This window comes from Neodiprion lecontei, chromosome 2 (assembly GCF_021901455.1).
Source record: "Neodiprion lecontei isolate iyNeoLeco1 chromosome 2, iyNeoLeco1.1, whole genome shotgun sequence".
NCBI classification, from domain to species: Eukaryota; Metazoa; Arthropoda; class Insecta; order Hymenoptera; family Diprionidae; genus Neodiprion; species Neodiprion lecontei.
The window spans coordinates 25,147,190-25,169,587 of NC_060261.1; the positions used below are offsets into that span (position 1 = coordinate 25,147,190).

Genomic DNA, 22,398 nt, shown 5'->3' on the forward strand with positions numbered 1-22,398 from the left:
TGATGAAAATGAGGCATTAAAGCCCAAAAATCGAGAAAATTGATTAATGTCATAGAAAGAGGTAACACTTTTCTACAATTATGGATATAAATTTGTATTGCATAACCCTATTCGAGAGAAATTAAGCATGTTTGGCTGCTAATTTTGGCTTCCAGCTTCAGCTTTATGAATATCTTATCTTCCGGTACTAATAAAATATTTGTTTGCATAGTGTTTATAAGTTAACTGCACAGTTGTGTGAGTACGCGGATTCCGTTGCTGTTAAGTCCTTGGTTCCCATGGACCGGAATTATTAAGAGCGGAAGGAGCAGCAGCCAACCAGAATGATAGTTTTTAAATTTCCTGGTAGAAACAGAAACGCTCTGATTCGCGACTGAGCGTTCCGTCACCGTGAATTCCGTGTCATGGAAACGCAGCCTAATGCAACCGAATGTAACATCCGATTGAAACGCTCATATATTTTATTCCTTATTACTGTTCTATATCACTAATCCAGCTAACTCAACTCCAAGTGTGAGAATCCTGTAACCAGATCATTTGAAGAACCGTCTAACTATCCAAAATGCCCCTAGATGGTATGTAACAATAATAACCATTAATACGAGTGTAAAACCATATTACGAGATCCTCGCACTACCCAAAACTATAATATCATCTTTTTGGTACTATAATTGACTAGCCCCATTACATCCAACCATTATATAATACTTGACAATACCATTCGTGAACACCCAGTTTTGAGCCGCACTACAGGCAACTCACGCTACATCATATAGCTTTGGTAGCAGATGAGACTCTACAATACAATATACATATTGCACGTTACAATAGATATATAATCGATATAATGTAAAGCTAAACGCATTGCTGAATAATCTATACAACCTGTGACTACACAACCTCCAGAACCGTGAATACAAACCATCTAGCATGAACTATAGAATCCTTTCCGAAACGCCGTATTGTGGGCATCGCACACGTAACGTTTGGAATGCAATGTAGATCTCTAATGTGGAACGTATGGAACCACACAGAACGCCTACAGAGTATATCAGGGACACAACACCGAAACCACTGAATATAAACGAATTCACCGGGTGAGTCTGTATCGGGAAGCAATTGAACATTGATCCAAAAGGTATGATGATGAATACATCATTATAATAACTTTAAACCCTTTAGGTCAATAGCATCTGTACCAATTTTGGGAACTAAACATAACAACGTACAAAAAGGTCAACTCTTTACAAAACCAGTAAGAATTCCAAAAAAGGAATCTAAATTGCATACGTAGCAACGCTGAATAACCAGCAACCAACTCGCTAGAATGATCCTCAGAAATCCCCCAAGGTCAATAATTCCAACAAGAAATACTGATTGTAAAAGAGAACTATTCCAAATGCCTGTGCACACACGAATAAATCCTAGAACAACAACCATTAAATATTTAACACCTAATTCTTCTAGCCATCTGGCAATATTGATTCCGATGAGAATTATAAGTAAAATAGCTTTGTAAAAATTACAATAATGCAATTTTAGAATTGATATAAATATTAATTACGCAACAATTACATTCAATAGATAAGTCATTGTCTTTCCAGTTAGTTGATGAAACATACAAATATTCAATTACACCTAAGTAAACTAGTTTATTCTAGACTTAAAACGTATTGAAGCCCAGCGACCTTGAGAAAGCCTACGCTACAAAATAAGACTAACACAACATAGTATGAATATCGAAACTCACACACATTCCGACGGCTACACCACTACAACCCTGTAGATCTGCTCTAGCCTTAGGTATTGGAGTCGACAGAAGAAGCATTACTGTACCACAAAAAAACGAGGATTAGAAGAACATATAATAAATAAGGCCTCCACGCGTCATAACGCTCTCTTGGATCGTACCCCCAGACTTGACATCTTGTTCTCGATTCAGTCTCGTGATATAATCCGGTTGCTTTTCTGGATTTAACATTCCTTTCTAACGACTTATAAACTTCGATTTTGTATAACGCTCTCTTAGTTTGTGCCACAGGTCCCACCTGTAGACTCCTCCTGTACCTAGTCTTTCGGTACCCAGCATTTGTATATAACGCTACGTTTTCAAAAGCCATTTTAGAAATTCTGAACCACTATTCTTTGTCCAGCAATTAGATATTCCATTTTGTTTAGGACTTAGTTCTGGCCGAACAACCAGCGTTTCTCCATCGTAACTTTTAAATAATTATTATCCAACATTTAGTACACTGTAAACGGTTTATTGAGAGAATAAATACCTTAAAATATGTTTCAAATAATTCTAAATAAAATTAGTTGCATTCAAGCTCCTATTTCCTCTCGCGTTCTGATCGCGACGGAGCTACACCTCAGCGGAAATCGACGTTTCAAAAGTAAGTAATCCCAATTATTAATCACCTATTAGGAATTAATCTTGGTTTATCTGAATCGGGCGATTGAATCGAGTTGCTCAGTCTATTTCAATGCTTAATCGGAATTTGGTGAACCAAAACTACTGATTGTGCGTCTAGCTATATTTTTGTCAACGAACTCCACTGACTAACTTCTGGAAATTTCAAGAATGGCCGCTCGACGTCACACGAATGTAAAGCGAACTGACGAAAGAAAGAGAAATATATATTAGGCATGGAGACTAGAGACAGGAGCACGAACTGCGGTTCAGTTGAGTGAACATAAATGTATAGTCACGAGCACGGTCATACATGCAGGTCTGGAAACTCTAGTGGTGTGGGCTGAACGCTTATGAAATAGCATTTAATTCCCGTTAGGGCCGCTAGAGGCGGGACGGTAGAGTAAGGTTGTTTGGGAAAGAGGTAGAAACAGGTCTATCATCTCTGTCTAACCGTATTATCGGTTCAAATGAATTTGAATAAGATTTTGATGAAACAACCCAGAAAACTAAGCATTCGGCTTTTTCGCTCTTGTAACCCATTCTACATTTCGGGATAACACATGGCTTTGGCATAATTCGTCGTCGCACACCACTTATTGTCTTATTACGATTTATGCGATTTTCACCATTTTTACGTACATTCGAAAAATTTGGGAAATTTAGAGGTTGTGTTTGCAAACATTACTTTACGACAGTGCGAACTAGCGGCAGCGTCGAAAAACAAAAAATGCAGCATAAGCGTATTTCCCCCACCACGTAAATTTCGATGAGTTTTAGGACCTGTATGTCAGACCGTGGTCACGAGGCAGCGCCAGTGGGCTCAAACAGCTCCAGTTCGAGCTGGTGTGAGGTGGGAGCGGACCGTGACAAGGCACAATTCACAAAGGCACGAGGGCAAAACTATCCGGACGTCTAGCGCCGTAGCCATGGAGACTGGAGGAAAGGAGGCCGAAATCATATGGGGGTATCGTCGAAAAGTGGATCGTGAAAGCGATGAAAGATCTTGTAGTTCGGGATGTATCCGCAAGCGATACCAGCGCCCGGTTACGAATAGGATACATACGGGAGGATCGACGATTCAAAATCACCGCGCTGACGGAGCCCGCAGTGGTAGCCATATCCGTTCGGACTCCTTTACTCTAGTCTCCATGATTTAGACGATGCCGGCGGCTGGGACGACGCCATAGACGAGCACTCGACTGTAGCCTTTTGCGCCCTCCAGCGTCATCCAGCGCCCAATCTTTAATGACGTATTTCACTTTCCATTTAGCGTAGCAGTTCGTGCTCCTGTCTCTAGTCTCAGTGATATTAGGTCTACTCTGTCTCTCTCACTCTGCATTTTATTGGCTGATTCCCTTTCCTACCGAATCAGCTGTTGATACGTTGAGTAGCAGATTGTTTTCAGACATAAATTGCCCGTCCGGTTTGAATCTTTGGCACTCGTGAGAATAGAAATTTATTAACAATGCCACATAAATGTTGTGTTCCTAGTTGTAAATTGCAGAGTGATGACCCAGAAGGGTTCCAAGCTAGTTTTCATAAGTAAATACGACCAACATTATGTATAGAATGATGACAGTTTGAGGTTAATTCACATTGTAGAAAAAAAATTTTACTTTAATTTGTTCCAGATTGCCTAAGGATCAGGATATTCAAAGAAAATGGTTAGAAAGTATAAATAATGCTGAGAATGTAAAATTAGACCCAAAGAAATTTATGTATGTTTGTAGTTTGCACTTCAAACTAGAAGCTTTCTATTACAGTGGTTTATGCAAACTGAAGAGAATTAAAAAAGATCATTATCCAAGTATATTTGACACAGTGAAGAAGCATGCAAGGTATATTTTACATTGGTTACATCCTTTCTGTTGATACAAAGAAGTATTCATAAAAAATTAAATGTCAATGTAAGGAATTTTTCTAGAAATCTACCAAACCATCAAGACTGTCAAACGGAACAGCAAAATGATGTACCTGGCAACTCAATCGATTGGAGTGCTAACTTGCAAATCTCACATAATTCATCACATCGTTTAACCACATCTCGACCCAATCCAGTCAGTTCAATTAATGACGAAGAACAACAAGAACCAATAAATGCAGGAGATTCTGAAAGTGGCAATGAATGTCCACAAGCTATGAATTGTATGAAGTAAGTATAAAATTTTTTGTAATTATTATGAAGTTTTATACGATGCTTAAAAATACACATATGATCTAAATTATTTTCAGTACCAGTTCCAATGAAAATGTGAATAAACAAACTGAGCCTCTACCAAAATGTTCGAAATGCACACAATATGAATGTGACTCATTCATTATTGGAAAGTAAGTGCTCTGATATGATAGTCAATTAGTAGATGTTTGTAGGATAGTGTATCTGCAGTAACTAAGAAAAGATTTTCAAGATTCTTGCATTTTAACTTAATATCTTGAGAGAATTAACATGAATTTCATTGATGTATATTTCTTACATAAAAATTACTTGCCATTTCAGAAATGATGCGACTCTCATCGCAAACACTGTACTAAAGAGGTCAGTAGCTAACATTGACCTTGGTGCAATAAATACTTCGAATAATTTTCTTCTACAACAACTGGTGTTGAAAGCTCAATTAGAGATAAGACAATTACACAAGAAGAATAGGAATCTGAGATTGAAAAATGCTCGTTATTGTAGGAGTAAAAAAAAATTTAAAGACTTTGCTCATAAGTATGACTAACAAGAAGTATATCACACAAAAAGTGTCAAATATTTTGGAAGTAAGTGATTGTATCTTTGTATGTGAAAAGTGATGAAACTTGAAAAATGTCTGTCAAATATGTGGATTTTACTCTGTATACCTACTTTGAAACTGTACATTATTCTATATATTTTTCTTAATATAAACTCTGTAAGTCAACAGAAGTTAAAATCATGTAATTATTCTTAATTGAATTTTCAGTTATACCAAATGAATGAAAACATTTGAATGTTTATTTTCTATTTCAACGAATACTCAAATAGAGTAGGTTTTGGGAAATCTTGCAATAAAAGTCACAAAAGGCATTATTGTACTTGTTTGCATAAAACTGAACTTGTTCATATACCTCCTGAGAACTTATCTAGTCAATCAAACGATGAAACTAATTTACAATGGAAGGCTGAAGGTATTATTAGAAATACGGATTACAATTTGTCAATAAATGAATTTTTATGGTACAGGAACTAATAAGAAATATATTGAAGACATTGATGAATATTTGACTGGTTTCTTAACCAGATTATTGCTAAAAAGGTACAAATATTACAATTGCCTTGTACTGTTGACACACACAGTTAGTAAATCTACTTTACTACTGAAAAAAGACAGAGATAGTCTATCTCTAGTCAAAGCTTGCGAAGATGTCGTTGACATTTGTAAAATTGTTAAAAGGAACTTCAGAAGTTTGTACACTTCGACTAGAGGTATTATTATTAAAATATACATGAATAGTTTATTACAAATACTAGATAATCTGCTGCCTTTCAATCATACTTCAAACTCTAAGAAACATAGAGCAGAGTTACTACAGATGATTGTTAAGATTTATTTACGTATAAGAGCTAAGCACCAAAAGAATGAGAAGAGACAATCTAGAAAAAGTATGAGAAGGATCTTAACAATGCCGATTCTGAATAAGAATGAGTGGAATATGATTTATTTAATATTTTATTTACTAATATCCGTTGACTCTAATATGCAGCACGTTTTTAACGAAGCAGAGCTTATAACTAAAGCTTCCCCATTTTCTTATTCTCCTAGTCATAATAATTATATCCCATATTGATATTTAATAGCGTTGAGTAATACTTCAAATAAACGTGAATAAACTATTTTCACTTCACCTATTCAATCATAGTCGTTTGTCTTCAATAGTTGGTATTTATTATAAATCTACATTCTCAGACTTAACAATTTACTGCTAACAATTTGTATCGACTGCGTAAAAACCACTCATCACATTAACCTTCTCAGGACTTGGGCTATGATAATATATGGATAATATATTGTCTCCAATCATTGCCTCCATGCCAATCAACCAATGTAATAGACTGTAACATCCGACCGGAACGTCCGTATGTTTTATCGACTATTATTACTGCATGTCACTTTTATCAACTAACCAAACTCGAAGTACGAGAATCTTGTAACCATAAGAAATAAAAACAACTGTCTAACTATTTGGAATATCCCTAGATGGAAATAACTATGAAATTCACTAGCCAAGGCTTAAAAACCATGTTACGAGATCTTCGTACCACAGAGAACTATAATACTATTATGCGTTATTATATATCACTATCACATTAACACTATAATTAATTAACACAATTATACCCAATTATTATATAGCACTCAGCAATGCCATTTGTGCATTCGGAGCTGAGAGCTATACTTAAGCAACATACGCTTTACTATATAGCCTGGAGTATAGAAGACTGTAAAACCATAGATAAATGCATAACCAATATAATGTAAAGATAGCACTGCTGCAATAACCCATAAAACCGGAGACTGCAAAACCATCAAACCGTGAATGCTAATTACCCAGCATGAACTATACCTTCTTCCGCAACGCCGTATTGTAGGCAACACGCGCAACGTTTTGAAGGCAATGCAGATCTCCAATGTGGAGCCATACAGAGCCTTACCTAGAGAATACATTAGGAAACTTACCGACGAAACGAAAACGTTCTAGAAGCTTCCAAGCCGATTTATATCAATATAAGAATTAACAACTACAGAAGGGAATCATATACAAAAGCACACATGTAAACCTGCTCTAAAGCTATGAATCATCAAATTACTAAGTACTCTAAATCTGTTAAGATAGTTATAACACAAACAACTAAAGATATTCGCAGCAGCGTGATTCTAATAATGTTAAACAAATAACAAACTATGTTCATAAACAATTGCTATTGTACTCCAGGTTAACAACGACAGTAGTCGACTTTAATACATATACAATTCTATATAGATATAACTATAAAACTAACAAACGACAGGTAACCAAAATGAAATATGGGCTTTTGTAACGAGCAAGATAGCAAAAACATTAAGAGATAGACAGGTAGTTAAGTGGCTGAGGGGCGCCAGAAAGGGGGCTGGCGCCACAAAGGGGGCTGGCGCCACAAAGGGGGCTGGCGACACAACGAAAAGCTCACGCAGTTCGGAGAACTACGGAACCAAGTCCACGCACCTACACCACCGCACCAAGCAGCGATATACCATACGTAAAAACCTACAATATAGTAATAGCTAAAGAACTAAGATCACAGGCGTGCATGCGGCGAAGATGTCGTGCCCTAATTAGAATTCCTAGAAAAGAGGGGAGGTGCGCAAAGGCGACCAAAAAACTAGAGAGGGGGATCGTTCTGCGCAACGATCGACCCCTATAAAAAGGGCGACCGATCACTCGATCGCTCTCTTGTGTTTCTACCTCCAGATTCGTCATCTAGTTCCGGTACAGTCTCGCGGTAAAATCCTTTAGCCTTTTGCATTAAAACTTTCATACAACGTTACTCTGCCCAAAAGTTCAGCGAGCTTCAACTCCATTTTTACTAAGTCTAAGATCTTACACTGTGTAACTTTGCGTTTGTGACTTTTAAATATCAAAACTTATAAAATAAACCATACTTAGTCAAAATATCCAAATATATTAAAGTCAGTTATTCCGCTAAAACCTCTCACCAATCTACAAGTCATCGCATCCAGAATACTCTCAAAAAGGTAAGCCAAATTAAATCTTTTATCCAACAATTTCTCCCTCTTCGGTTCGTTCGACTAGAGCGACAGAATGCCCGTTGTCCAGTGTATTTCAATACTTAATCGGTAATTGGTGACCCAAACTACTGATGTGAGTCTAGCAGTAGCTGTGTGTGAATGTTTCCGGTGTCTAACATCTGGAGATTTCCACTAGGTACCGTTCCGACGTCACATAGACCTTGAAACTATACATACAATGCGCATGCGCGAGTTTTATCGGCTGCTCGGGCAGACTGGCCACTCCGAGTTTCAGCTGTCAAACTCTGTTTCTGGCGGCGATGTAGTTCCATAGGTGTTCCATAGACTTATAAAGATAGACTGAGCGCTCCCATAAGAGGCACAGAGAATTACATACCTATAAAGGACAGAAATATAGCGGGAGTACTGCTCTCTTTTCAATCGGCCTCATGGTGGGAGACAACGGAGCAGTGGAAGTGGAACAGCTATAGATATAGGCGCATAATTTCGCCTCATTCTCCTCTACCGCCTCAATCCCCGCCACAAATATCGTCAGAGAAAGGAGTACTCGCGGCATATTTCTGTCCTTTCAATGTTTGTTCAAGCAGCTCATAAGAGCGCTCACAATCAGTCTATCTTTATAAGTCACATGTGTAGTTCGTACGAACTTTTGAGGTTAGAATCTCAAACAGTCGAGGTAGTGACTCGGAAAGTTGATGCTAATACTCTTTGAAAATTGGCTTTATTCGACTGAAATGAGAAATCTGTTTAAATGTTGGGTGCTTGGAAGAAACGCAGCAGGTAGATGGGAACACTTTATTTGATCACTTTTATTATTTCGTACATTAGAAATAACAATGAAATTTTTTTCCATCAACAGGTGATACAGACAAAATAATTACATCTCTAATATTCACTGTTATCTGCCTATTCAATTTATCACACGTACAAAGATCATTGCCACTTTCAAGCATCTAAGCAACTCACTCTCTTGTGATTTAAGGCAATAATATTAAATTTTATCACTTTTGAAAATGAGACATTAAACCGAGCGTTCAAGAAATTTAAATATCTCAATATCTGTAATAGAACTGTGAATCTTTTTTTTCTCGAATATAGTTCAACAAAGTTTACAAATAGTTGACAGTCAATGTATTTTTTCCGATCAATAAGTTATTGCTACTACTATTAAAAATTTTTCAATGATTATCAGAGTTCATTTCACAAATTTTCAATGATGATCGATTAAATAAATGAAAGGAACCTAATACTCAAATTGAAAATTCAAGTAATATTAGATTTGTTAAAATGATTTCTGTATTTCATGTTAGTGCGGTTCGAAACAAAGAAAATCTAATCAGAAGCGTAGAACTCAGGAACGTAGACACAAGTTGAAAATCAACTTTCTCAAAATGCGCCTTAACGTCACAATTAGCTTCAAGGACAATCATGTTTTAGAGTAATGTCATTGACTGATTGGATTCAAGATTGTGTCCCTTGTTCCATCAAAATAACTGAATATCTAATTTTTAATCAAGTTCATGAAGATTTTTTTCCAAATAATTTTCCAATTTCAAAATGAGATTTTTTTTGCTCCAGACAATGCTATTATGAAATGCAGAAATAATTGAGGTAAATGGAGATTCACAAGCTTTCAGTCTTAGCGTAGGACCCTATAAACAGTGTAAAATAGAATTTGGTTTTAAGTTATCGTGCAACTAGCTAGCCAGATGACACCGTCAACTAAAATTAAATTTAAAGACATTTTTAACTGAAGTTATTTAACAATTCTAGATTTAGATTAATTCAGTTTGCCTAGCGAAATTCAACCCTACAATCTAATTGAGGACTTGAAAAACTATTTATCTGAATTTAATGCCAAAGAGAGTAAAAGTAAGCTTCAAAATAAGATACCAAATTAAATGGTATAAAGTTTGAAAAACAATGCTGGTCAATAATAATGCTTGAATTACAATGGTGCGCAGAATGATTCCTCGGTAGAATGGATTGGCAGCAACGGTTAAGTAAAAAACTTATCGTTATTGGCTCGATAAAAGCATGATGATGAGATATTCAATAATTCAATGTCTCTATCTGACCTTTTCTTTTGCAAAAACGTTATAATAGCGACTAGAAAATTCAAGTGTTATGTTTAAATTTCTTATTGACTTCTTCCTATTATTTATGTATATCCCCATTACATTATCGGTATTTTATAAATGAAAAAGAAAATCAACTAAAATAAATCAACGATGCAAACTACTTTAAAAAACAAATAATTTATTTATAGGGGGTACAGTCTATACAAGCTGGGTAATTAGAATTTAAAAATAAAACTGCGTAGTGTTGAATATAAGAAAATAATGTTGATGTCTATATATCAAATACTTTATACTTATTTTGTACGATTTATTATGCATAGTACTATGTCACTCGTATTATTCCATCTCTTGACTATTGGCATTGCTTCTTCCCACGGTTTAAGAATAATAGGTGGTTCGGCTGCGGCTCGGAGGCTGTGATTATTTTTGCGCAATTCCATACTTCTCTACCAGACAGCTACGGGTCTGTAAGACCAGTGTAAACAATAATGGCGGCATGCAGTGTTCGAAAGAGAGGAGGGTAATTTAAGGTTAATCATGAGATGAGCGTGTCATATTTACAAAAATATGAGAAGTTGCAGTCTAAAACATAAAATACGAATATAATATCAAATTATGAAATACATGAAACATATAAAGCAATATAAAATAAATAGAAGTCATAATAAACCTATGAGGTTGAGGTTCATCACATTGACGCAACAGAATAATCAAAAAAAGTTTCAATTTTGAGGAGTCGAACCTTTCAAAAACAGTAAACCACACTACGTAATTTTCGAGGTTGGTTAAAACATTGTGTTTCGCTTATTTTGCAATTCTAACAATATTCGGGTAAAAAAAACTGCTTTTTCCGAGTATCCTATTGCATCAACACTATGAATTTCAAGCTGCTAAACGTTAAGTTTTCATCAACCTAGATAATTTTCTCTCCTCACAGCTCTGCTTCAGAACATCCTGAGAATAAATTTTCGCCCATTGTCGCATTCTCATAGTCATATAGTAGTGCATGATGTATGATACAATTTCATCATTGTGCTGTTCGCAAGGAAATGAAAAGCTGTAGTTCTGTATCATATCAGACACAGTAGATTCGTATACAAAGCGATTCTCAGATTCTATGTGCTTACAGCAGTATTTGATCAGAGTTGAAATTTTTTTGGCAAACGTATTGATTCTTTTCTAAAACTATCCCAGTAAGAGCAATTGTATCTCTCCATTTACTGTATAGATCAATTGTTTTGGGAACGGTGAAAAGATATATTTTCCGCACATTCGTCTTGTGACCATCAGTGACAAACACAACTCCTGCTCATATTTAAATAATGTTTCTTTTTATACTTTATAGATATTATGTTATTGATTTGTTTCGAACACTGTGTTCCGCCATTAGTGTTTACAATGGTCTTACAGCTCCGTAGCCGTCTGGTGGGCGTGCAACGAATTATGCTAAAATAATCACAAGCCTTAGCATTGTGGGGATAGGGCAGTCGGACCACCTATTATTCTTACACCGTGCTTTTTCCTATTTCATTTCCTGATAATGTTTTTTCCATTTAATGTTTGTTATTATTTTACCGTGACAGTGTGATTCGTTAATTGTGATATTTTTACGTTCAAAACGCAATAATTGAAACATTTGTTTATCCTAGGAGTTTAATTTGTCATCGGTATCCCACTGGCCACAGTAAAGACCACATTAATGTTTCTTCTGTTGTCTTCGCGTGGTTCGAGTGTTAGCGGCTGGGGTTGGAGCACTCGAAGTTTGACCAATGATTATACGTCCACTGGCAATTTCCTCTTTGTCAGCGGAGTTTTCAATCTGTTTCTGAGCTTCAAAGAAGAACATCACATCTCTAAGCTGCTCTCGTAAATCAGTCATTTCTAATTCCTGAGCTCCTTTGTATTGGTTAAACTCCAATTGTAACTGCTTATGCTTGGTTTGCCACGAGGAAAGATTTGTTTGAAGTGCTTTGCTCAGTTGCTTTTCTTCCGACAGCTCAGAAAGTGCCTGAGTTAACTTCGTACTCGAATGGTGCAGACGTTTTTCCAATGATTGCTTTTCTTTGATTGCGAGACTCAGTTGTTCCTGGAATGCAATGCCAAGTAATACGAAGTAATTTAGCAAAAATATTGCAATGATAACCTATACAAATAACGCAAAAATTCCTGTCTTTTACCTTGAACTTGACATTCTCGTCAGACATTTGACCCAGCTTCTCGCGCAGTTCTGAATTCTCGCTCACTGTGCGTTGCTCCAGTCGGCCGAGTTTTTCCTCAAAGAACTGTCGCTGGCTTTCCAACTGGGATGTGAGTAAATACGTGAATTCTAGTTGAACAGAGTCAACTTTCTCATCTACGGCAGCTCCTTCACTTTTGGCTCCTTCACGACTACCTTCAACCATTTTACCATCTTTATCCTGCAGCAATCGGTGGACAAAATTATCTCCTACGTAGTCCCAGACGCGATTGTTTCCCAACTGCATTGCATAGCAATGGTGCGTATCTCGGTAATGTTCGAAAGCATGTCCTTGGTGATATCGAGAACAGCCAACGTGGCCGCATATCAGGCAAATCCAAAGAGCATCACTGCACGCACCTAAAAAACGTACAGGCTAATACCCTTTGATAAATTTGTGCAGGAAATATCTGTAGTCGACGTGATAATACAAAGGTTTGAATTAAAAACATCTCTGTGGCACAGGAAAAAATTTAAAAACATTGTATGTGAACTGTAAGCATCTCATTATATTACCAATATTAGAGAAATAACGTTATTCTACAATTTTTTCATTGAAAAATCTATACTGCTTGCCTGATTCTAATGAATTAGTTCATTTTATGAAGTATGCACCGATACTACACAAACCCATCCTATCCAAAATTATTGTACAAACAAGCTCCTTGAATCGCTATGCATTTTATATCATATGCTGGGTAGGTCCAAACTAATTTGTGCTTCAGTAATTTGGTCACCTAATCAGCAATTGCCGTTTAAGTAGATTGCAGCTATTCAGCACTGATATATACGATATCTGGCATTTAGATTTAGTCCTCACATATGGCATTTTGACCGCAACTATCAGAAAGACGCAAGGGCATTCAATGTGTGCCCACTGAAGTCCTTTAGGGATTACCAGGATTTATTTCGCTTGTTTAATAGTTTTAGCAACCTAGTTGATGCCAAGGGATTAGTGGGGGGATTGAATTCAACCCCCTCAGTTATAAATCACTAAGGGGGGAACACATACTTAGACAGCAAGTAAAATAGGTGAATGTTGGGAATTTTTATTTCAAAAACTATTACCGTATTGTTCAGAATATAAGCAGAGGTATTTTTTTGTTGTTCACAGCACCTACCAAACTCATCCTCGTCTTATACACCTTGAAATACTGTCGCAGAATTAGGAGTTGACTTATACTGGAACAATTTTGTAATTCGATCAGAATAGTATTTTTTTATGTATACATTCAGGCATGTGTAGAAATTTTTTTGATGATGATTCATTCTAATGAAACATTGTTATTCATGACCGGAGTTAAAGGTGTGCTTTGTGTACAATTTGTGGTTTACAAAATATTTTGAAAACGACACATCCGACTTGCTAAAAATTTCCATGAAATGTTTTTGGTTAGTTATCCTCGTTCACATGACGGGGTTTTTTTTTTATTGAACTAGTTTTCTATTAATTGATTGAGAAAGGTCGAAAATTTTAGACAAAAAACGTACATCAACTTCAAAAAAATGTCTAAAAACAGGCTCTGACACCACGAGAAAAAACTGTCTAAAAACATTTCGTGAAAATGTGAAGCTCATGGCTCTAGCCATTTTACAGATATTCTGGGAACCACAAACCATGTCTGCGAGGAACACGTTTTACACCAGTCAGAACAACAACGCTTCGACAGATTTAATCCCCATGAAAAAAATGGTAAATGTGCATATATATACTAGTAATGGCCACTATGCTAAAGAAAATGCATCGATTAATCAAGTTCAAAAAAATAATCGAATACGACTCGACTGAATTGGTAAAAATTAATAGATTAATCAATTATTTCGTATTTTTTCAAACGTTGCATTTCAAACCGAAATTTTGTAAATTTCAGTATGTAGTCTTAATAGCAGAAAAGTTTTTTGATAATTTGTAATTTCATTCAAAATACTTTTCAATTTTGGGTGAAAATTTTCATTTATCTTTCATTTATTATATCAGATAGGTACTTAGTAAGTAAGACAATGATAATAATTGATACTTTAATCACATAAAATAATATTGTATTCGATTGTTCATGGAAGTAAAATACAATAACCGATCGTGAGGAAAAATAATCGAGTTGGTCGACTAATCTTTTTTTGACAAATAATCGATTATACTAGATTAATCGGGAAAAAATAAACGATTTAATTTTAATTTAATTTAATCGAAAATCGATTTAAAACAGTTTTGGAGATAAAAATTCCCGAAATCCACATATTTCTCATTTTTCTGGCGGTCTATTTCCATGTTCTCCCTTAGGTATGCTGGCATATGACAATTTGCATTTCCTCAATATTGTTTGCACATCTGCCTTTAAATAGTTGGTGCAAAAAGCACCTTTGACTTTCCATTAATCCAGTATGCATTCTATTATTACTAGACCTATTCTGTGCCACTTGTCGTAATTCTGAAGTCTTTCTTTGTTGTTGTGGCAATTTTATGATTTTGCCATCTTTGTAACAGGGTGTTAGTGTCCGTGTATAATAACTAATATTTTGTGAGCTCAAAACGCGTTCGAGTAGGAAGTTCGTAGGCTGTCCTATCAAGATAAGCCATATGAAACGCTTTTTAAACTTTTGATTCGACACATCTTTGACTTGAGTTTACTTTTCACACATCTTTAATAATTAACCTCTACGTGAAATTCTTGGAAACCATTTCTTACGCACCACATTCCATACAGTGACTGTCAGCTAAGGGTTCCGGAGTCTGTGCGTAGCGACAGACTGGACACGAGGTATCACCCCATTTGACCAAGCAGCTGGAGTGAAAAGCGTGGTTGCATAATATGGTCAAAATTCCATCCACGCTTTCATCCATTCTTTCCAGGCAGACCGGACAAGATGGTAGCTCTGTATGACCTGCGAGTGGCAAACCGCCATCTCCTACTTCAACCCGGGAGACGAACACCATGTGACAGACAATTTCAGGTTCTAAAGAATTATATGGAGCTCCGTTAAATGTCTCGTAAAACTCACTTGCTGCCACCTGAAATAATTAATGATATTTGGGCATGATATAATGTCTTGATAAAACCTTTGAATCAAAGAAAAACTTATAACACATAGATCTTGAAAAATGCAAAATTTGTTCAAGGTTAAAACATTGAAGAAATTATTCGTTTTAATGAGAATCATTTTTTTTTAAATTCCACGCAATCAATTTCAAACATCTTTATAAGACTCATGTTTTTCTTTTAATTGCTATAAGTGAAGAAACTGTACTATTTCTGCAAATTGTTTGACCTATTGAGAATTACTTTATATGTAAGTAGATGTTCTAGCGTTTATCAAGGCCCTGAGTTACGCTTTAAATAAGTTACGCCCTACTATTTACACTTTAATATTGATATAGCACCTTTTAAAATATTAATATGTCAGAGTATTTTGTTAATTGTTTGTACGAATATTTTTTCAATTGAAACTAGTAGTCTAATAAAGACGAAAAATTTGTTGTAATGTAGACAAAATAAAGTTCTATCAAAAGCAAAATACTAACAGCTGATCGGAACGTCAGCAAAGCCATGTATTGATTGGGACTACCATCTCTGATAATCCTAAAGTGTTGAATGTCCTGGTGACAGGCAGCAGTAAATGTAAGCAAATCATGGCACGTCATTGTTGCTGGTACAGACAAAATACAAATGGTGTGACTTCGTTCTGCTGCCTGATGCATTTCAGTCAACTCACTGAAAAATTTAAAATTGTTGTCAGCAGGATGCTTCAACTGCTTAGTTTCAGGAGCTGGATGCCGAAAAGGTCTAAAGTCACAGTTTAAACAATGGACAAATATTTTGTTTCACAACCGGACTAGCTTTACAAATATCCCAAAACTTTGAACAAAATTCCTCGAAATGGCAATATATCAATTGTTCTCTATGTTTGTGAATTACTGGAAAATGATCATTAAAAGCAAATGATTTAATGAATACCGTAGATATAGTTTCTTTAAATTGAAATTATAGAATTCGTGTAAATAAGTAGTTTAACTTACTAGTAACTAACTAGTAGTTTATAGAGCTACAAGCTAGACGTTGAAATATTACACATCGAATTATTACAATGTGTGATGAGAGGGAACGAACTACGAATATAGGCATTCATATGAACGAAGATATATGAGAGTAGATTCTCATTGAAACAATTGTACAATTCTATTGACTTACATAAAATCAGGGGAAAGTTTTAAAATGCTAAGGGCATAATCTGAGTTCTTACTCCTCTTTGAACAGGTGTAGAATTCCCTTCGTGACTTCGACAAAAGGATTTCCAGAAATGAAATTTATTTGATCGGGGGATGTTCGTGCCACTGCTCCATCACCTTCGGCAGGCCCAGAAACAGGAGTGGCAGAATTGTGAGCTTCTTCAGAATTTGCTCTGGATGATGAGTTGGATTTTCCTGGCCCACGAGACGAGAGAAGTGGACTCGGACCTTCGACAATGCTCGCATAGCTCTCAACCTTCACATCCTTGGGCTCTCGGCAGCCTCGCATTTTTCTAGCAGCCATTGCACCTTAATATAAAGAGACGTTAGAGATTTTTATATGAACCCAGAATCGATATTCATAAATAGAGAAGTAGGTCTCGAAAATAATCTGGACTAAAGAAGTGGTTAGAGCTCAGATATCGTGAATTATAGAAGATAATATAGTTTGTTTAATTTTCAATAAGTGAGACGAATGGGAGTGATGTGAAATGAAGATTGAATGTTTTGTTGAACCTAACCTAACATTAAGGATAACTATCATTTAAATATGGGATAACTATTATTGCAAACTCACCAGGACTTTTTTGTGAATCTTGATCTTCAATTTCTATGCGAATCACACAGAGAGATACCAATATTTGAGAAGACATTACACATAATCGAAGGTTTTGCAACCGATGAAAAACACGTACAGTTCACATCTTTTCCATCCCTTGTCCAACGGATGACGATAACGGTGGCGAATGACGAGATATTGTTCGTTAAACTGTCCCTCCGCGGTTATTTACTTATTAAATGTTGTTTGCGTTCAGATGTGAACAGTGCAAATGACAACTAAATTCTGTACTTAGCCAAAGCGGACACTATTGGCCATGATTGGCTATCATCGCAAAAGTCAGGCAGGAAGACGGGAGAAGACCATGAGAAGACATAACTCTGTATTTTGCGATGGCAAAGGTGGGACACCTTCTGGTCGGCAGATTGTAGTAGATAGCGCCACTTGCAGCGCTGATATCTTCTGTTGCATTGGAAATTTAATCGCGATACACGCGCGCAAAACTTTTAATATTACTTTCTGAACAAATGAGTACACATTGTTCTACATACAGGTGTTGAACAGGATACGTTAAGAAACGTTTAAGAAATAAAATTCACAGCAGAAAACAAGTTAGTGTTTTTTGACCATGTACGGTAAGTAATGTAATTTGAACTAATGTCTCAATTAACCTCAACAATGCTTAGCACGAGAATCCGTAACTGTACGACTAGCTCACAGGATTGTTTGGAATCTTACAACGCTTTCTTTTAACATCTTTTCCGTAGGAGGAACGCTTACGTCGATGGGAAAAGGCTGTATCTCATTCACGTAAATTATTGAGCAAGCTGATACAATAAAATTTTTTGCGCATGTCTAGTGCATTCAAAATTCCAATCCAAGAACCGAAACTAGCGCTGCCACGGTCTTACATACAAGTCTGGCAACGAAGGTAGTGGGGGTGGTTCAGTGGGGTGGTTCATTTCACTGCTACTGAGGGTGCGTTCCAAAATTAGTTCCCAGTGATGTCAACGATCATTTATCTCTCGGGGTGCTATTTCATGAGCAGTAAAAAGCATGGCAGCAGCAGCAGTTTTCCCCTATCACTTCCAGCGCAAGTTTCTGCTGCTCGCAGTTCAGTATCCCGAGCGACAAGCCCATAGACTTATAAAGATAGACTGAGCGCTCTTATGAGCCGCACGAAGCAAACATTTAAAGGACAGAAATATGCCGAGTGTACTCCTTGCTCTCTCTGACGATATTTGCGGCGGGGATCGAGGCGGTAGAGGAGAATGAGGCGAAATTATTCGTCTATATCTATAGGTGTTCCACTTCCACTGCTCCGTTGTCTCCCACCATGACGCCGATTGAAAAGAGAGAGCAGTACTCCCGGTATATCTCTGTCATTTATATGTAATTGTCAGTGCCTCTTATAGGAGCGCTCAGTCTATCTTTATAAGTCTATGGACAAGCCACAAGATCACAAGAAGCCACGACCTATTTCATGAGCAGCGCTGCTGCTGCGTAAAATTACCAGACTGATGCTAGTGAAAACTAGTAAGTTACTAAACCACTGCTGCGTTTTACTGCTCATGAAATAGCACCCTTGCGCTGTCAAGTTCGTCAGTAGCACTGCCTCTGTCCTAGGGAGTTTTTAGCGCATCCAGCGAGTTTCTAAACGCACCCTTCGTAAATTTAATTATCTATGATTTTGAAATATGAGCGAAAAATCACGGTCTTACATACAGGTCTGGGAACTCGTAGGGTGGGGGGGTGACTCAAATAGTGTGGCAATGCGTAGTGCTCATTTCCGCCACTTGGAGCAGTGCAATCTTGGGGTAAGCCAATCAAGTTAGAGTGGGAAGAGTCAAGAGGTAGTTTTGAACAGCTGTGCCATGGCAAAACTTAAACAATATTTTTAATCAATCAAAAATAAGTGCAATGCTCATTAAAACCTAATATTTCTCTTGACGTTCGAAATACGCGTAGGGTTATGTTGATTATTTATTTGATAAATGTATACGATCTTTGCAATAATAAATATCATAACATTTTCAGATGTAACCATTTTTCTTACCGCTCAATTTGTCGTCAGAATAGTTATTTTTTACCGTCAAAAGAAGTTAAGTTGATTAATTGTCAGACAAACTGTGAATCCTAAGCTGTAGCGCACGATATTTGAGACACTGATACATAAATTTACATCGTATCGATTACAGTAGTGCAGTGGCAGAGTGCTTGTCTCGCACGTGGTCGACGCAGGTAAAATCCCATCGTCACTTTTTTTAATAATAGTTTTCAAAAATTGTTTTATTATGTGAATGTACACCACGACCACGAGGCTCTACAAAATTATCTGCGACAATCTATATCTACAATACCTTAGTACGACAGCGCAGTAGTGGACCAACGAGAAACGCAGTTTGGTCACACAACGATGACAAGCCACACTATTTGAAAATAGCTCAGTTCCCAGACCTGTATGTAAGACCGTGGACACAAGTTCCAATTTTATATTTGAGCAACACAACAACACAAATAAATATTGACTAGGAAATTGACTAGTGAGTTGTAGCATTGATTATAATAATAACAAACAATGGAAATTTGTTGACTTTTCTATCGCGAGAGTGCGCTGCAAAAAAACTATGTTACCAACAAACGTGCGGAATAACTGAAAAGTTCTAGTTACTATCTAATCTTTGGTTATTTCATCACCCAACTCGCTTCAAGTAATCAGGTGGTAATGTTTCGCAATAGGTTATCGAATAAGAGTCTCATACTAAAGCAGAGTGTCACCCACTGATCTTTATATTAACCGTTGACTGAGGATATACTATAACTGGAAGCCCGTATGAGTTTCGCGTGGTTGATGAGATTAGGATACGTTTATCCAAGGAGAGGTTGGCACGTATCCATATTATTTCAAATATTTATTGCTTATGCAAATAATAATAAGTTACAGAAATCATTGAATAATCTTCGAGTTTTCAAGAGATCTATTGCATAACTCGTTGCAGTAAAGTGAAAAATAGTACAAGAGAAATTACCCGAAACAGCAGTTAGCTAATTCATGACTAAATACTAGGGATGGGCGATATCAAGCAAAAGATCGATTCACAGAATCGATTCAAATTGATTTTGGAAAAATCGATTCATCCAAAAAATCGGATACAAAAGATTGATCGTTATTTTTACTTTTTAGTTTAACTGGAAACCAGTAGCTAGATTGAAGATTAAAAATCGTGTCACAAAAATGTAGTACTTATTCAACAGTTTTGATATTTAACAATAGTTAGAGGGGCGAAGTATAGTCGTGCGCTGTGAGTGAGAGAGACCGCTGCTGCCGTCTCCCACCCCAAGCGCTGAGACAGAGAGAGAGAGCGCGCGCACACGCTGGAATAGAGAGAGAGAGAGAGAGGGAGATCGCGCGCACTATAGCAAACGAGCACTATAGCCAAAAAGTGTCGGTTTTTTGGTGTCGTTTTTTTCCGCCTAGCCCCTACGGTGAACGAGCGATAAGGAACTTCGTTCCAAAAATGGAACACGCGTGTCTTGACCTTCCTAATCTAGGGACCTTGCGCTGACCGCGCGCAAGCTTGTCAGACAACTACTAGCGCCACTAGTGGCGGAGATTAGCGGCAGAATCGAGGGACATTTTGCGAACCACTTTTAGCAGCGTGTGTCAGGGGGCTGGTTTCACCGAACGAAAACTAAGTCAGGTTATGATTACGTAATACGTGCCCATGATTTCGTCACTGACACCAACTCGTACAATTTTTCAGCTGCTTCATCTTACTGCCCAGGTTGCCTATTTTTGGCGATTCCTTTGACAGAGGCATGTACGGAGGATGCCTCCCGGTCAGTTACCGAGTGGAAGGCGAAGACTTACTATAACTCAATGTTCGCTTCCACCGGTTTCGTCGTATAGGCAGTTGCCAGCTGCCCACGATATATCAAGGAGATCGTGCAGTCACACGGCGGCTTAATGCAACTCTAACGAGGAAGTTATCCCAGCCCGAACTCTCCGATTTGATTTCTTTTGTAATATGTTATAGCAGATTAAAAACTAGGCGACACGTATTTTTTTTTTATCGGCCATGAAACACTTTGAGGGGGTGAAACCACCCTTCAAAGTGAAGCATGCCAAGGTACGATTTGGCAGTTCCACCCACAAGAACATAATATTTTTTAACCAATCCAACTGGAAAAGTTTTCTCATAAAGAGAAATGGAAAATGTGTATTTATCAAAAAAAAAAAAAAAATCAAGGGGCCGAGTCAGCCCTAAATATAATCACACTTGTGTAAAAAATCGTCAAATTCAAGTCTAAAAATCTGAAAAAATATACAATGCGTATGAACACGATGGAAATACGACATATATTCGTTGATTTTACAGACAAAAGTCAAGAGACGTTTTTTGTAGAGAATTCGATTTCCTACAAAATCCTATAGGGAAAATAACGTACAATTTAATCAGACTTGGGAGAACCAATAATAGTGAAAAAAAAAATTTTCCCATGTTAATCAAATGGGAAAACTTCAATGCCGTTGAGCTATCTCTAAATATTTTTCGACAGCGCTCCCCTTGTGCGAGGATTTGTTTTTAGATGCGAACTAAAGACTTCGGGTGGTGAGCAAAAAAAAAATATCGCCCTAAAATGACACATCCTAAATTGTACACATAAGAAACTTTACGTGTTTTTGGATTTTATCGAAAATAAATATTGGACGGGGTAACTACCCCTGAACGCTGTATATCTTACGTGTATGCGAAAAATGGTCAAATTCAAGTCTAAGAATCTGAAAAAATATATATTGCGCATAAATATGAAGGAAATATAACGCATCTTTGGATTTTCTCGAAAATAAATATTGAATGGAACTATCCTTAAAATGCTTTGAATTGTTAAGGTTTTTTTATTTTATCACTGTATCATCAATGGCTCAAAAATAAATCATCGGGAACAAAGACAATGTAATGTTTCGAATGAATTTTAATACGTTTTATTGGTATAACTTGTCATTAAGAAAAATATCAACAAAACAACTGAAATCAACTGGATTTGCGAATTTTTCTGGTTTTTCATCAATGTATCCATATTTATACCAAGAGTATCTGAAAAGATT

General features: G+C 36.7%; 2 protein-coding genes and 1 long non-coding RNA gene across 6 annotated transcripts; 2 read left to right on the top strand and 1 right to left on the bottom strand.

The window, feature by feature from the left end:
- The first annotated feature begins 3,682 nt into the window (after nt 1-3,682).
- LOC107223795 lies at nt 3,683-6,285 on the top strand. 2 transcript variants are annotated; one of them, XM_046730656.1, is made up of 5 exons: nt 3,683-3,958; nt 4,048-4,254; nt 4,329-4,568; nt 4,649-4,744; nt 4,914-6,285. In XM_046730656.1, exons 1-5 carry the CDS (start codon nt 3,882-3,884, stop codon nt 5,137-5,139), a joined length of 846 nt encoding a protein of 281 aa, XP_046586612.1. In that variant the 5' UTR covers nt 3,683-3,881; the 3' UTR covers nt 5,140-6,285. The 2 variants fall into 2 exon arrangements, with proteins under 2 accessions (XP_046586612.1, XP_015519088.2); XM_015663602.2 differs by having other exon boundaries at nt 3,689-3,958; nt 4,341-4,568; nt 4,914-6,284.
- A 4,141-nt stretch (nt 6,286-10,426) lies between these two features.
- On the bottom strand, nt 10,427-17,641 carry LOC107223797 (BRCA1-associated protein). Of its 2 annotated transcripts, XM_046730657.1 has the most exons (7): nt 17,425-17,640; nt 17,307-17,339; nt 16,744-17,038; nt 16,025-16,214; nt 15,196-15,514; nt 12,446-12,864; nt 10,427-12,354 (listed from the first exon to the last, which is right to left on the bottom strand). In XM_046730657.1, the coding sequence occupies exons 3-7, from the start codon at nt 17,031-17,033 to the stop codon at nt 11,965-11,967; spliced, it is 1,608 nt and encodes a 535-aa protein (XP_046586613.1). In that variant the 5' UTR covers nt 17,034-17,038; nt 17,307-17,339; nt 17,425-17,640; the 3' UTR covers nt 10,427-11,964. The 2 variants fall into 2 exon arrangements, with proteins under 2 accessions (XP_046586613.1, XP_015519090.2); XM_015663604.2 differs by having other exon boundaries at nt 17,307-17,641.
- Nucleotides 11,996-16,148, top strand: LOC124292776. 2 transcript variants are annotated; one of them, XR_006902688.1, is made up of 4 exons: nt 12,012-12,134; nt 13,619-13,699; nt 14,102-14,197; nt 15,210-16,148. It is a non-coding gene; the product is annotated as an uncharacterized LOC124292776 (long non-coding RNA). The 2 variants fall into 2 exon arrangements; XR_006902687.1 differs by lacking the exons at nt 13,619-13,699; nt 14,102-14,197 and having other exon boundaries at nt 11,996-12,134.
- Nucleotides 17,642-22,398: the final 4,757 nt, after the last annotated feature.